Source organism: Podarcis vaucheri, assembly GCF_965113315.1.
Source record: "Podarcis vaucheri genome assembly, chromosome: 6".
Taxonomy (NCBI): domain Eukaryota; kingdom Metazoa; phylum Chordata; class Lepidosauria; order Squamata; family Lacertidae; genus Podarcis; species Podarcis vaucheri.
Genome location: NC_138764.1, coordinates 54651344 through 54668358, shown reverse-complemented (window position 1 = coordinate 54668358; position 17015 = coordinate 54651344). Strand labels below are relative to the sequence as shown.

The following is a 17015-nucleotide window of genomic DNA, read 5'->3' as shown; positions in this document are numbered from 1 at the left end:
AGTAAAACCAGGCTAGGTGGTGGATCATTGGAAAGGGGCTTGAATTGTGCATGCTTTCGAGGCCATAAGCCATGGGGGTGTCTATGTTCCTGTTGCACTGGCTGGACAAACATCCTGGCATCAGGGCAGACAAATGGCCTCTGAAATCACTGACTCAGACAGGCCCCCACCTTCGCCCCCTCTGCTCACCTGGAAGTATAATTTATTTTCATGCACCTTCCTCCCATGTAAGTCAGATGTATAACAGAATGTCAAAGGGTTAAAAACGTTCTCTCTAGCCTTGTACAGACCACACTGACTATCAACAGCTCTCCAGTGTTAGGAGTCCAACACCACCTTGAGGACCATAATTTCTCCATCCTTGTTCTAAATCTCCAGTTCAATGTCCTGGCTCCCGAAAGCGCATTCCCTTCGAGGCAAAGGATCTAGTCCCCACAAGCAAGTTCTGAAGTGAATGCTTTGGCGGTACTGCTTCCATTTATTCCCGTGAGGCTAGCTCAGTAAATTCTCTGGTGGGTACTGCTCTGGTTTCATAATGAGATAAGCCTTTATAGGCAACTGTATATATCATTTTGACCAGATAAGTGGCTTGAGGTATCCTGGTGAACATACCAAGTTGTCAAGCAGACAATAGACAATGGGAATGCAAATATTATTACTGATGATGATAGTAATACAAAAACCACACGCTGAAAGCTGGAGCTGTAAACATGATACATACACACATTAATATTCGTTTGAATATCTAACATGAATCTAAAATATATATAAAAAAGATGAAGGTTCTATTGGATCAATTTCTCTTGGTGCAAACTTCCCAGTTGCACAGAACTCTTCCGCAGGTGATCACAAGGTGGATTTCGCAGCCTGAGTAAAGAACAGAGGCCAGGCGGCCAGGACGCCAAGAGAACCACGCAACATTTCTCTCAGCAGAGCCCAAATGCAAGGTGCGGGAAAGAGGTTTGTCCTGGCTTTTAGATGCGCGCAGCTGCCCTGAAATTCCAGTGTGCTGGGTGAGCGGATCGTGGCGTTGAGGCGCCTGCCGGCTTGCTTCTAGCCCAGGCGAGGCGCCGTTTGCAACAGTTCCGCGGGGGCCACGCCCCGGGGAAGAAGGCAGAGCCAAGTGCTGCCCGGCGGCAGAGATCGCGCACCGCCAGGCAGCCCGGAGCGCCCGAGGTATGGAAGAGCCTTGAGGGAGGCTCCCCGCAACGCGCCCAGAGAATGGGACGGGACGGGGCAGGTGAGTCCTGGACATCTGCAGGGCTGGGCGCGCCACCCTCACCGCCCTGGGCGAGACGGGTGGGGTTCGCCTAGGGTTCCCCTTACCCCTCCCGCCCGAGAGCGCCCTCTTGCGTTTCTTGCTCCCTTACGAGCGTCTGTCCAGCGCAGCCGAGATATTGGATCAATGAATCAGTGGGTCAATGAGACTTTGGGGCGAGGCGGGGGGGGTCAGGTTGTATCTCCACCCATCTATAGGGGGAGCCCTCGTCTAATCCCCGCTACACCCTAAGAGTTTGGGGGTGGGGATCGCGCGCAGCTGCCCTGCTCGCCTGTGTGGGAAAAGCGAGCTGCGTTGTTCCCAGGAGCGCTAAGCTGATCTGTCAAGGGGGAAGCAATCTGGGACGGCGACGAGGGTCTCCCTGCCATTTCTTGGCTCGGCCCGAGGTGGTTTGCCATGAAGCAGAGAGAAGATGCCCTCTGTTTCTGACCTTGTATCCCGGGAGACCAGGCTCCCCTCTGGTCAAGTTATTTTGAGGGAGAAGAACGCGGAGTTTCGGGCGGCGAGTCTTAAAGAAACAGGGGCCTCATTGTTCCAAGTCTGATCCAGGCGGGCGGGGGGGGCGGGGGGGAGAGGCGGCCACTGAGGAGGGAAATCCGCTTTCTTGCCTCCCTGGTTTGCCCCGCAGTCAAAGGGCCCTGAGTATCCGTTTCTCCTCTTTTCAGCCAAACATGAAGGGGAGGGGGGAGAGACTTCACCCTTTTCAAAAACAGGTGGGGTGGGGGGATAGGACTGCTCTTCAGAGTATTTTGTGTGCCGCTGGACGTAACAAAAGAAGGTAAAAAGATACCTCGTGCTGGACCGCATTCTCGTGGGTGAAAGTGCGTGAGCATCAGGGCAGCATTTAGCTCTTCTGGGGGAGAAATGAAACGTTTCTCTCATCGCCACTGACTGGCGGCGCGAAGCAGGTCCAAGGGAGGGTATCGCTTTCCATCTTTTCGGCCGGGTTTCCCACAGTTCCTCAATTGCCCTTCTCTCCGAGTCACTTGCACCCCCAGGGCTCTAGGGGGCAGCAGTCCCTGGGAAAGGAATGGGTGGCTCTGTAAAGGCTTGATAGCTTGTTTGCTATATTTTGGTAACCAAGCAAATAGTAAACTTCACTAAAGGTCACCAAGGGTGCACTGCGCAGAGCAATGCCTGTGCTGGTATAATTGTTACACACCAGGCAATTCCCCTGAGGCAGCTGCTTTCTCTCCAGGGTTACATACTTCCCCTGGCACAGAATTGGTTACTGGGGGAACGTTCAGCGTACAGTGGCGGCACCAGTGTGTCAGCACCCCCAAGTTCTACTCCTCCTTTGAAGAAGAGCTGGGGAAGGAATAGCCAGAGCTGGTCCCGGAGCCAGTCCTAACATTAGGCAAAGTGAAGCAGCTGCCTCAGGTGGCAAATGCTCAGGGGCGGCAAGCAGGTATTGGAGGGTGGAGCTGTGTGTGCTACAGGTGCCTGCCCTTGTGTGGTGGAGGATGCTCCCCTGTCACAAATGTTGAAGTAAGATTCAAGAACCTGTCCCGTCAACTTCTGTACATGGAATTGTGGTGTGCAGGGGGCAGGGGCGCCATCTGAGGGGGGCGGAGGCCGAGGGCCCCCCACATTTTCAAGTAGGGGCTGAGCCACCTCAAAATTCCATGGCAACCGTGCACATGCCGTGCATGCACGTTGTGTGACGTCCTCGCGTCACTTGTGCAAGTCGCACAGCATGGAGGCAATACATCATTTGTCTATCCTGGCCCAATGTAGCATGTGAGACTGTGGAGGGGCTGCCCATGAGAAGGGAGCAGGTGAAAAGAGCAGTGGGTTACAGTGTGGGATATAGGCATCCTATTGCAAGATATCGCAATGCAGACCTGGGTGTAAGGTGTGGAGCAGGGTAGGGCAAGCAGGGTAGCTTGCCTGACGGGTTAGGCAGAAAAGAACATTAGAGCCATTGCTAGGATGTCTGAGCAAGAAGTATGTGGTGACGATAAATTCTGAATCACTGTTCAGAGGCAAATGAGATGCTACATCCCACCCCTTGCAGGCAGACAACTGTGGTCTAGTGTACATGGAGAGTATTAAAATACAGTAGGCGGTCTTTCACCTGCACTGTGGAGCGGTGCAATGCCCAGCACCCGTGAGCATTCTGGCCATTTGTTTCTGCCCGCAAGAGAGCTATTTTACCCTGGTAACAAGGCTGTAAACAGAGGTCTAGCAATGGGAAGTGGCCACCTTAGGGCAGCATTTCACAATGCAGGAAATGGTGAGAGTGTGCCTGTGAGTCAGCTGCATACCTGGATTTTGTGCTTTCAGAATAACATGGAAACGGAGAACTCATGACCTCCCCTAGCAGGGAGAGGGTCAATGCATTCTGCCTTACTTTGAAGCTCATTAACTTCCCTACCAGGGATATATGATTCAGCTTTCCATGTGCATGTTATGCTAGAAAAGGAAGCGGGAGAGAGATGTGCACTCACCACCTGAGAGAGCTACCTGGACCAGGTATGGGAAATGGGGTAAGAAGAATAAAACTCATAGCTGACCCAATAATTTTGCTGCCTGGGGCAAAGGACAATATTCCCTCCTCCTCAGTTGCACACACAGATGCGGATTAGACTAGCAACTGAATCCTAATTCAATGCTTTTGATGGGGCAGCATCTCTCGCTAGCAGGCTAGATTAGTGGGCAGGGCGAGTGTTGTCATGCTCACATATTGCCTGTGGGCTTCCTGTGGGCATCAACATGTTGACCATGTTGAGAACAGAATGCTGGACTAGATGGGGCTTTGGTTTGATCCAGCAGGGCTTTTCTTATGTACTAATGGGGTGCAGGCCAAGTTGCATGACACACACACAGCTCTGTCCTCCAGCACCTTACTCCCACTCTGCTTGACGCCTATATGCTACCTGCAGAAAGTAATGCTGTGTTGCAGCTGCTGCACCAATACATATCATATGACTGGAGTGTGTGATGCCTGTGGGAGTTCATGGCCTGGGCTGGGTAGCGCCTCTTTGCCTGCTCACAGTTGTGCTGTCTGTGACACATTGGGAGAAGGAGCCTAGGGGACACAGCAAGCATTCCCACTACTGGGATCTTACTTCTGCCAGCTCAAGGAGGATGGTTGCTGCCGCCACCATCCAGCATCCACTGCTCGAGGCAACCGCCTCAATTGGCATAATGTTAGGGCCGGCCCAGAGGCTGTAAACAAAGGGATCACAGACTGCCTTGTGAATGCTATGGATCTAATCTAATATCCTGTGCCTAACAGCAGCCTGAGTCAGATTCTTCAAAGGAAATGGTACAACAAAAGCACATTTGTGAAGCAAGCCATCCATTGTCAAGCATATGATTTTAGCAGCTAGAAAATTTCGGGTCTGCGTCCCTCCCACAAAATTGTACCTTAACAGATATTGTTTTGGCCTGACTACCACGAATTTGTTTCAATTTTTTGGGAAACTCATTAGTACTGTACTAATTTACATCCTATGATTCCATGACAAATACAAATCTACAGTTTAATCATGACCCTTCTGGAAAAAAACAATTTTGCTCCTGGCCAAAATAGTGCAGGTTTCTGTTCACACCAACAGAGGTACAGCTGCTGCTCTTTGCCGCTTTTACATTTCTCAGGGAATCGGGCACTAATTTTAATAAGCTGCTTTACGAGTTGGGAATGGTCACTGGACCTTTAAGGACAATAGCCTGGGGAGGAAAAGCTGACATCGTTGCTCAGGAAGAGTCCAGGGAGGGACCCTATTCCGGCCCAAGGTATTTTAATTGTTCCAGCACTGCCTAGATAAAATCAATGTCTCCTGAACGGGTTCCAAAGCACCACAGCTTCCGATTACACACAATGGCAGAAGCATAACATTGTAGAAACACAAGTAGCGGCTGGCTTGGCTATAAGATGGGAGGTTGTCAAGAGAGACAAATAAGAAGCAATTTAGCTTTTAGAAATCTAGGTCTGAGGTCTTAAAAGCTCAGAATTAAGCTGTCCCAGATCAGAACAATGTAAAATACAACTTTAAAAACACCTTAAAACAAATTACAATTGCAACTAGAGTGGGTCCTAAATTTATTTATATCTCTCAAGTGTCAAAGGCAAGGGTTAAGAGGTGCGTATCTTCAGCATAGGATGAAAGCTGTACAATGAAAGTGCCAGACACACCTCTGTGGGGACTGAAGTCCACAATGTAGGGGCAGCCACAGAGAACTCTCTCTCATGGGTCAACCCCACGCCTGAGCTTCTGAGGGTGAAGGACCTTAACACCCAAGAGGTGCTGCAAGGAAGGAGACTGTCTTTCAGATATTTGGGACTGAAGTCATTTATTTATATAAGTGAAATGGCATCCAGTTACAGCAGATAAATGTTGTAAATACATGATATATATATGAGCACCAGTTTGAGGTTGTGCCTCCCCGCCCCTGGAATCTACTAGCAAGAGTTTCTACATGGTACATTCTAGTCCAGGGATTTCCAAACTGTGTGCCAAGACATGCCTTAAAAAAGTTAAGCCAGTGTTTTGGATTCATCCACCACTCTCTGCCTGTTGAAACACAGAGGCCCCAAGCAGCACTGATCCTCCCTCTTTCTGCCCATACATGGGCAGTGGCATCTTTCCAAGGGAATGAGTCTCCCTGACAGGCATGAGAGAATTCCAGAAACATCACCATTGCCCAGGAAGCCTGGCCTCATCCTGAACCCTTGAGTAAAGGGGAAGAGTGGACAGAGTTGCGGGCAATATTGATCATTAGTTGCAAGGATGCCTGCCCATCGTTCTGGGAGCAGGCCAACAAAATCTCTCTCTCTCTCTGTGTGTCTTTAATTAATTCATATTTTATTGGGGGAAAATCAAATATAAAGCAGTAAAGTGATACAAATAGAAGAAGAAAAAGGGAAAGGAACAAAACACAGAACTGTGTAAAGGGGAAAATACATTATATGAATATATACAGTACAAAAAATACCCTAACCCATACATTCTTTTATAAATTTGATATTATCCTAATAGAAATATTAATAGTCTACTACATTTTGTATAAATTTGTTCCAAATATTGTCATACTTATCCAAGCAGAGTCTATGTCTGTAAGCAGTCTGTTTGTAGGTTGCAAGTGTTATCATATCAATCCAATCTTTATTCTTCCAGTTCATCAATATCAGCCTCTTGGCTACCATTAGACCATCTCTCTTGAGTGCAAGGGTAAATTGTGCTTTCTGTTCTAATCCATAGAAAAACCCAAACACCCTATTCCAGGTTACAAAAGCTTCAGAAACACAGTTCCAATCATTCTGGTTTCCTTTTTTCCATACCATCAGAAGGTCACTACATGACTGACAGAGAGGAAGTAGTGCACTCTAGCAATTTGTTTTAGACTCTGGACTTCTGGGAATGCCCTTTTTAAATTATTATGACTTTGCTCGCTTCAAAATGTAACAAGACAGCCCTTCTGTGTTTGGGGGAACCTCTTGCTCCTTCTGCGGAGTGGAGCCCCGGGCATCAGCCCCAAAGCCCTACCCTGATGGCATCACTGCAGAAGGGTTTCTCTGCAGCCAGCTTTCCTCTCCCCTTGTGAAATGTTTATTAGAAGCAGCTTCAAATGCACTTAAAATGCGTCAAGCACTCAGTGAGATCGCATTGGGTTCACTTCCCCTGAACTATGTGCTGTCTGCCTAACCTTTGCCTATTAGAGTGGATCCTTTCAGTGGATCCTTCTGGTCCCATGAAAACCAGCCTGCCTATTATATTACTTGACCTATGCACTAACCTTTTAAGGTGCTCCATATTGCATTCCAGAGAAACTTTTCATTAATTTTATTTATTTATTACATTTTGAGCCTACCTCTTCTCCAAGGAGCACAAAGTGGTATAGATGGTTCTCCCACTCCCAATTTTATCCTCAGAACAACCCTGTGAGGTACGCTAGACTGAGAGAAATGTTATCACAGCAGTTTGGGACAGCGTTCGAAACTCCCATTGTTCTAGGCGCATTTTGCGACAGGGAATTTAATGAACATGAACAGTTTCTGAGCTCTTAGGCGCAGTACTGCATCTAAGATTTCAGATTAAAATTGCCACTGTTACTCAGATGTAAGTCCCAATCAAGTTCAATGGGGCTTCCTCCCAAGTAAAACGTGCATGGATTGGGGACCTGAAAACTTTCTTTTTTTTAATTTTAAACCCAGCATGTTTTGTTTAGGTTTTAGTTGCCTTGTTTAATGTACTTTTAATGTATGATGTGCTTTTAATTTGAAATATACTAGCCAGTTAGTTACGATGGTTTAAGTAGTGCATGTTAAAGTGTTATCTACCTCAGACTCTCACAGTGATGTTTAAAATCAAATTTTGGAGGAGGATCATTGAAGGACCCTTAAACCTAAGGTTTGCAAACTGGACACTCAAGGTGGGTGTCTCTGCCATCAGCTGTATAGGCCTTTAATATGTGTTAATTGTGGTGCCAAAAAGATATATTTATATGAAGGAAAGAGGGTAAAGGAGAATCCAGGGCTTGTCTGCAGAGTGGAAGGAAAAGAGGACCTTTTTCTGCCTCCCCACTTCCAGCCACTCTCTGAAGACTGCAGAAGGGACCCTCTTAAGAATATTAGTTGGGTGGGCAGGGAAGCATGGCTTTGTTTTCTGCAGTCTTCAGATGAGGACTAGACTATGTGAAAAATGAACATAAGATTTTAGCCGCAGTTCATTCATTTTTAGCTTCGTATTCTTGTTATAAAAAAGTGCGGCTAGACATTCCGTTGTTGCTCCTATAACCTAGGTTTAAGGTGCCATTTAGCTCCTAGCTTTCATATCTCAGTTTCTAACACTGGTTTGGGAGCTGTTTTTGTCAATGGGTTCATCCCACAGTGGGACAGTACCATTTGAAACCCAGGACCACATGGATGGGGCCAGTTTGCGGCTTTCCCCACATCACAGAATCAAAACTCCTTCTGGGAGGATAGGTAACAATTCCAAGGAAAGGTCTTCATGCTCAGCCCTGCCCAGGCTGTGGTGAGTAATATCTGTACTAAGGGCTCGCTCACTCCTTGAAAAATGCCTCCCGTGGTGCTGATATAATGTCTAAAGGCCACCATAGCAGGAGTGTGATTACTTCTATGAGCTGTGTTAACAGCAAAAATGGAGCTAATCACTGTTTGCAAGGGATTTGGAGGCAATTCTTTGTTTGCATTTGGTCTGGTTGCTTCAGAAACCCTATCAGCGTATGAGAGTGCCTAGGTAACCAACACAGGAAGGGCTGAGGGAGACACCTCAATACAAGTGGCAGGGAGTGGTTGCCTCTGCACTGAAGATCAGTGGGGCAAACTTAGAGGGAACACAATTACTTAGATCCTTCTTCCTGACTTCCTTAAAGAAGGAGAGGAGAATGTGTGGCATTCCAGATATTGCTGGACTACAGCTGCCACCATCCCTGACCATTGGCCATGCTGGCAGGGGCTGAAGGGAGTTGGAGCCCAACAACATTTAGGGTGGTAGTCAATGCTAGTCTTAGGTACAGTAGACCCAGCCTAGCACTTGTGTGTTCAACCTTTGTGTTTCATGGCTTTTTGCAGCTACTGGAAAGGGACTAGGTTCAGGAGATGATAAATGCCTTCCTAGCACAGGGAATGGTTCCAGCTGCCAGGAAGGAAGAATATGCAAGACCACTCCTGAAGGAAGCCTCCTTCGATTCAGAGGATTATAATACTAAACAGTTGCAAATGTCTCTTTCTTGGGCTAGGTGTTCGAGTCAGTGATTGATGGCCAATGAAAGCACTAAATTATGTGTCTGGATAGGTTTGCTAGAACAGATGAGTTTTTAGCAAGCATCTAAAACAGTATAGTGAAGGGGTGCCTGCCTAGTGTCTGTAGTTCCAGAGGACAGGTGTTGCAATACTAAAGGAGTGACTTCCTGCAAATCGGAATTATATACAGTGGTACCTCGGGTTACAGACACTTCAGGTTACAGACTCCACTAACCCAAAAATAGTACCTCGGTTTAAGAACTTTGCTTCAGGGTGAGAACAGAAATCGTGTAGCGGCAGTGTGGCAGCAGCAGGAGGCCCCATGAGCTAAAGTGGTACCTCAGGTTAAGAACAGTTTCAGGTTAAGAATGGACCTCCAGAATGAATTAAGTTGTTAACCTGAGGTACCACTGTATGCAGAATTCATCATGCGAAAGGCTGGGCTGGATGAATCCCAAGTCAGAATTAAGATTGCTGGAAGAAATATCAACAACCTCAGATATGCAGATGACACAACCTTGATGGCAGAAAGTGAGGAGGAATTAAAGAACCTTTTAATGAGGGTGAAAGAAGAGAGCGCAAAATATGGTCTGAAGCTCAACATAAAAAAACCTAAGATCATGGCCACTTGTCCCATCACCTCCTGGTAAATAGAAGGGGAAGAAATGAAGGCAGTGAGAGATTTTATTTTCTTAGGCTCCATGATCACTGCAGAGAGAAAAGCAATGACAAACCTGGACAGCATCTTAAAAAGCAGAGACATCACCTTGCCAACAAAGGTCCGTATTGTTAAAGCTATGGTTTTCCCAGTAGTGATGTATGGAAGTGAGAGCTGGACCATAAAGAAGGCTGATCACCGAAGAATTGATGCTTTTGAATTATGGTGCTGGAGGAGACTCTTGAGAGTCCCATGGACTGCAAGAAGATCAAACCTATCCATTCTTAAGGAAATCAGCCCTAAGTGCTCACTGGAAGGACAGATCCTGAAGCTGAGGCTCCAATACTTTGGCCACCTCAGGAGAAGAGAAGACTCCCTGGAAAAGACCCTGATGTTGGGAAAGATGGAGGACACAAGGAGAAGGGGACGGCAGAGGACGAGATGGTTGGATAATGTTCTCGAAGCTACCAGCATGAGTTTGACCAAACTGCGGGAAGCAGTGGAAGACAGGAGTGCCTGGTGTGCTCTGGTCCATGGGGTCACGAAGAGTCGGACATGACTAAACGACTAAACAACAACCAAGTTATAAAGCTGTAAATTATGAAGTTTAAATGTACTCCTATCAGCCTCAACCAACAGGCTATATATATCCAGGCCCAGATTTGGACATCCTGCTGCCTGAATCTGGTCAGTAGTAGCTGCCCTTTCTCATACCAGCAACTTAGCACTTGGAGGAGAGTCATGCTGTTCACTGTGACTCCACAGTGCCCCCAGTGACAAGCGTGGTGTGATTAAGGTCACCAGGCTATGGGGGGGTATGAAGTAGAGGTGCAGTGGTATAGCACAGTCTTCCTCAGAGCCCTTGGTTGCTGATAAGAGGAGGAGAGCACTCAACCCTTTGGCCTCTGGGTCTTGATCCTTATTGACATTCAAGGAAGAATATTGTTCTGTGATGCCACACTTGTACGGTAATAAGCTCCAGCGACCAGCAGGGGCACAAACCAGTGATGTCATCAGCCCACGCAGCCACCAGAAGCTTCCAGGTGTGTGTTCCCATTGAAATGCTAGGAAGTAATGGAGTTGTTGCTTCATAAGTTATAATTGCAAGAATGGAATAGTCAGATATGTACCACTCTAAGCTCCTTTTGCAGTGAGCTGAAGCTGATACTCATTACAGTGGTACCTCGGGTTACATACACTTCAGGTTAGCCTCTGCTAACCCAGAAATATTACCTCAGGTTAAGAACTTTGCTTTAGGATGAGAACAGAAATTGTGCAGCGGCGGTGCAGCGGCAGCAGGAGGCCCCATTCGCTAAAGTAGTGCTTCAGGTTAAGAACAGTTTCAGGATAAGAACAGACCTCCAGAATGAATTAAGTTCTTAACCCGAGGTACCACTGTACGTATAGGTTTCACTGGACAGGGGTTAAATTTCCAAAGAGGGCATATGAACCCAAATCCAGCCCAGTTAAAACTTTTAATAATTTAATTGAACGTTTACTGTATTTAAGCATACATTGCCCCTAGGGGGTGCTAATGCATTAAATAAAATGGTATTCCTGGTTCTTTAAAACCTAATTCACATTATAATATGAATTTTAGCTCAGACACATTAATATTTTCTCTCTCTCTGTGTGTGTGTGTGTGTCTGTCTGTCTGTCTGTCTGTCTGTATGTGTGTGTGTGTGTATTAAAAATACCTATGCATTATTTGTGAATTTGGTGAATAACTACTGGAATCCAATTTAGAGGCAATGGCACTTCACAGATTATTGTCTTATATCTGTGAGTGAACCAGGAACAACAATGTTCCCATCTAGTTCCTGCCTGTAACCTGTGAGAAATCACTGATGCTTGTCATCTTTTTGCTATAGGTCAGAAGAGGTGGACACTCATACTCTTTGGCGTGGTCCTCTTAGCAAGAGAACTCGTGTTAGGAGCGCTGGAAGAGACGTGCAACTGCAGTGCAGAAGTTGATTTCCAGGAACTGCAGACCAAATTGGCTCCTGAGATGTGTTGCTTGAATCTCACCAGGACTAAAATCAACTCCTTGGACTGGAGCATCTTCGCCGGAACTGCGGCTTTGAGGGAGCTCTACTTATCAAACTGTGGCATATCAGACATTATCAACGCAGAGAATGGCTCTTCTACATTGGAGATTCTACACTTAGACCATAACCAGCTAAGTTTGCTCCCAGATGGTTTCCTAAGAAATGCACCCAGCTTGCGTGTCATTCATTTGGAGAGCAACCAACTCCAGAAGCTGCCTGAGTCATTCTTGAAAGCATCTGACCAAATCCAGGAGGTCCACCTTGCCTTCAATAACTTGTCTTCCCTTCCCTCAGGGATTTTCAAACCCTCCCTCCTCACGCTAGGTCTCTCCAACAACAGCTGGCACTGTACTTGCAGCTTGCTTGAAGATCTGGAAAAATGCCTACCTGCACCATTTAACGTTGAGGTGGCTTGTAGCACCCCAGAACGTTACCATGGCATGAATCTCAGAGATATCCCTAAGCAGGAGGTGTGCCGGAACCATAGCCTAACGGCTCTCTTTGTTTGCCTGCCTGTGGTGGCTATTCTGGTTCTGGTCACCTGGTGCTTTTGCAAGCGGCAGAAGAAAACCAGCTACCATCCTCACGCCGGGAAGGAATGCCGTCTGGCTACAGTGGAGAGGAACGGTTCCAAAGAGCCTGGGGACCATCGCTGCTACATCCCATGTGACCTGCCTATGGCATCGGCTGCAGAGAGCGAGAAGAACATCTTGTTGAGGAACCAGGTCTTGCTTAAGCCTTCAGCTGCACTACTAGGGAGCAGCAGGGACCTCTATGAAGAGGTGGAGATCAAACTGGGAGCTTCTGATGATTCCTTGGTGAAGGCCAATGGGGAAAGCCTTGAGCGAGATAAGTCGGGATCCAAAAAACCAACCGTTGCAGAGGAGGGTTACACAGGTGGGGAGTCTGAAGCCGAGACAGTGAGTGTGACAGACGTTCTGAAGGATTCTGCAGACCGTGAAAAGCTCTATATGAACCAGTCGGTAGATTATTACAACCTGGTTCCTGGCATTGAACTGGAGGACTCGGACCACATGGAATATGAGAACATTGACCTTTGCTGAGGCTGCTTGTTGAGCCATAGTATGATAAGAACACAAAATAGGCTAATTCTTATCCATTTTATGAAAGGGGCAGCAGGACCACCAGCTCCCAACATTATGCAAACTTCACAAATAATGAGAGTTCTCTTGTAAATGATTTTGTGTTCCGGGATTTGTTCTTCTTTCTTCTGAGCCTTTGGAATGACACAGGTGTTGTTATTAATATGCCTAGAAGAACATTTGCATTAGGGTCTGTTCCCGTTTGGGGGGGTGATGGAGGGACAGTATGAGCTGCAGTTTCTAGCCCTTTGATAGAATTAATTTTTTAAAAAATTGCATTGCAGTTTCCAGTAGAGGAGAAGATTTCTCATGATCTAGCCTCCTTCCAGGAAATAAGATGCGGAACACAAGACTTGGGGGCAGCAGGGAGCCCATATGAGCAGGGATGAAGGTTGCAAACTGGGACAGGATAACAGCTGTGCCCATTATTTTTTAATCTGCCATTTTATTTAGAGATTTTTTTGGCATTTTTAGATTTTTTGGGGTATTACATATCCCTGCCTGGCTTTGCCTGAAGCTCCCACCTAAATCTCCAAACTGACTCTTCACTGACGTCCTTTTCTGCTGTGTGAGCTGGTCTCTGCAGTTTCTTTCCCTGTCAAACACCAGTCATAGATGGGCTCTGCATTCCAGGAATCTCCTCCAGTTATTTAAAGGCTCAGGTTTCCTCTGCAAGGAGGAGAGTGACATCTAGTGGAGAGATCTGCACATAGCCACCTTTCTTTCTGCCGTCCTCCAAACATTGAAAAACTTTTTCAGCATATTTTCACTACATCCAATTAACATTTCTCTGATCTAAGTTAAGTGCATTCGTTTCCTTCTGTTTATTCTCATGGAACTTGCTATGCATGCAGCCTGATCTGGGGTGACAGATAGGTGGGTGGGTGGTCCTGCCTCTTGTTTTAAAGATGGTCTTTTGGCCCCTTCTGCTTTTATGATTCAGCAGCTGAGCATCACAGAAATTTATGTGGCACAGAGGTTAATGAAACTAGAGTGGCTGGTTAGTAGAAATCAACACATGAAACTCACACACAGAGAGAGTTCTTGTTTCATGTTTTCCCCTTAGGACTGCCATTGGCAGGAGAAGCCACAACTGGCAGGATTCCCCTTCTTAGCACCGGCCCTTCCATTTGCCAGACAGAGGCAAGTACCTCAGGTAGCAGATGCTGGGGGTGCAGATCAGTAGCAAGAAGTTGGTAGACAGCGTGGTGTGTGCCAAACTTCCTAAGGTGGGCTTCTGCTCTCATAAGCATTACTGCAGCTGTGGCGATCACACAGGGCCCCTGAACGTTTGACGGTCTATTGACCCTGTGCCACCACTGTGATTGCTTTCTTCGCTGCCACCAACCCGTTTCTCACGGGTACACACGGAGTCCAGTCAGTTGGTAACATTAACAAATACAGTGGTGCCTCGCAAGACGAAATTAATCCGTTCCGCGAGTCTCTTTGTCTAGCGTTTTTTTCGTCTTGCGAAGCAACCCTATTAGCGGCTTAGCGGATTAGTGCTATTAGCGGTTTAGCAGCTATTAGCGGCTTAGCGGCTAAAAGACTATTAGCGGCTTAGCGGCTTAGAAAAAGGGGGGGAGCGAAAAAAATCGCAAGACTCGCAAGACTTTTTCGTTTTGCGAAGCAAGCCCATAGGGAAATTCGTCTTGTGAAGCGCATCGAAAAACGGAAAACCCTTTCGTCTAGCGGGTTTTTCGTCTTGCGAGGCATTCGTCTTGCAGGGCACCACTGTAATCAAGTTTATTTTATAGGCATGAACAAGCTTATGGTTTCAGTTAGTTTTTCTTGGCAGTTTCTTAATCTTAGTTCCTTAACTGTCCTATTCGTTCCTAACAACTTCAAATTGATTATCCCAACTAACTATCTGACTCCACCTAACAGTTCCTCTCACTCTCTCACCACACAACTCGACCAACCCACAGACTATTCCTCCCTCTTCCTTCTTCAACTCCCAACTCTCAACTGACTTTCACACACCAACTCTCACTCTAACTCCTCCAGTCAGTTTCGACTGGCCAATCACATCACCCTCATTTTAACCCTTTCCTTATGACCCACCTAGGAGGCAAACGCCACAGCAGCACATAACCATCATGGCTACTAGCCATCAATAGTCTTGTCCTCCATATATTTGTCTAATCCTTTCTTGAAGCCACCTAAGTTCGTGACCATCACTGCCTCCTCTTGGTAGCTAATTCCATAGCTTAACTGTGCACTGCATGAAGAAGCACTTTTATCTGCCCTCCAACATTCAGCCTCTTTGGATGTCCACAAGTTCTAATGTTACGACAGAGAAAGAACATTTTTCTATCCGCTTTCTTCACATGATGTATAATTTCATAAACTTCTGCCATGTCACCTAAAACGTCTCAAATGCTGTGCCTTTCCTCGTAGGGGTGTTGCCCCATCAGCTGCTGTAGAGGATACTGAGATGCCACCAATGTTAAGATAAAATTCAGTCGCCAGCAATCTACTCATGTATGTGGAATTGAAAGAGAGAATGTACTGTACCTCAAGGCATAAAATGTCCTCAGCAGGTTTTGTCAGAGTCTAGGCCAGGGTCCTGAAGCTGAGACTCCAATACTTTGGCCACCTCATGAGAAGAGAAGACTCCCTGGAAAAGACCCTGATGTTGGGAAAGATAGAGGGCACAAGGAGAAGGGGACAGAGGACGGGATGGTTGGACAGTGTTCTTGAAGCTACGAACATGAGTTTGACCAGTGGCAGTGGAAGACAGGAGTGCCTGGCCTGCTCTGGTCCATGGGGTCACGAAGAGTCGGACACAACTAAACGACTAAACAACAACAGGCCAGGGTCTCCAGCTGTTGTTGGACTACAGCTCCCATCATCCCTAGCTAATTAGGACCAGTGGTCAGGGATGATGGGAATTGTAGTCCAAAAACAGCTGGATACCCAAGTTTGGGAAACCCTGTTCTAGGCTGAGGATGAGGCACCTCAGGCCTGCAAGGTGTCTAATGCGTATCTCTCTCTGGCCCCCTGGGGCTCTCCCCATGCCTTACACTACGCCTGCTCCACAACCACCTCAAGTGCTTTTCCCTGGTTAGACTGTGTCCTTGAATTGTGATATTGTAAAGCTCTTTCTACCGTGTTGTGATGCTTCCCAGTTTTCTCAAGAGCAAGATATACAGCTGTATAAATGTATTCCATATGACAGATGAAAGCTCTGCTTCCCAAAGAGACACTGGCATCTTAACTCCCCATCGTTATAAACCACAATACACTGAATGTAAAAGACTTAACATATATTTTTGTCCTGATCTAACTTTTGCAGTAAACTATTCCATCTATGATCTTTCTGGACTGCATCCCTTTCAAAAAGAGAAGAAAAGAATACTAGTGTATGTGTGTGTGGGGAATGTAAATAACATGGAATAAATGGCTATGTTCTACCTTTTGTAAGAGTTTAAGAAAGATGCAAAAGCGTGTCTTTTTCTTGCTTTCATCTTGCTGTTATATGGACAGAGATGGCCCAAGACATTTTGCCACCTGAGGTGGCAAATGATGCCCCTGCCACCCCACCTCCTCCTCCTCCTAAATACTGCTCCCCCCATGCTGCAGTAATAGACTTGCTGATGGCTTCTCCTCTTTCTGCAGGCATTTTTCTGCACCCTTACTCAGAATGAGGCACTGTGGAACAACTGGGTGGGATTTGCCTATTGAGACAGACATTCAGCAGGTGCAACGTTAATGACTTACTATATCTGCAAAATATGCTCTTTTCATCAAAGATGTACAACTATGGAATATGCTCTGTCCTACCAGGCAGTTGGCACTGTGGGTTAAACCACAGAGCCTAGGACTTGCCGATCAGAAGGTCGGCAGTTCAAATCCCCGGGATGGGGTAAGCTCCCATTGCTCAGTCCCTGCTCCTGCCAACCTAGCAGTTCAAAAGCACCTCAAAGTGCAAGTAGATAAATAGGTACCGCTCTGGCGGGAAAGTAAACGGCGTTTCTGTGCGCTGCTCTAGTTCACCAGAAGCGGCTTAGTCATGCTGGCCACATGACCGGGAAGCTGTACGCCGGCTCCCTCGGTCAATAAAGTGAGATGAGTTCCGCAACCCAGAGTTGGCCACGACTGGATCTAATGGTCGGGGGTCCCTTTACCTTTTTACCAGGCAATACCACCCACCCACCACAACTTAGCCTAATGCAATCCAAACCACATTTGTGTCACAACTTTTGTGGATGTA

General features: G+C 46.8%; 1 protein-coding gene across 2 annotated transcripts; it reads left to right on the top strand.

The window, feature by feature from the left end:
• Positions 1 to 925: 925 nt before the first annotated feature.
• On the top strand, positions 926 to 12896 carry LOC309534540 (uncharacterized protein). Of its 2 annotated transcripts, none has more exons than XM_082226773.1 (2): positions 926 to 947; positions 11520 to 12896. In XM_082226773.1, exons 1-2 carry the CDS (start codon positions 941 to 943, stop codon positions 12758 to 12760), a joined length of 1248 nt encoding a protein of 415 aa, XP_082082899.1. In that variant the 5' UTR covers positions 926 to 940; the 3' UTR covers positions 12761 to 12896. The 2 variants fall into 2 exon arrangements, with proteins under 2 accessions (XP_082082899.1, XP_082082898.1); XM_082226772.1 differs by lacking the exon at positions 926 to 947 and adding an exon at positions 1089 to 1240.
• Positions 12897 to 17015: the final 4119 nt, after the last annotated feature.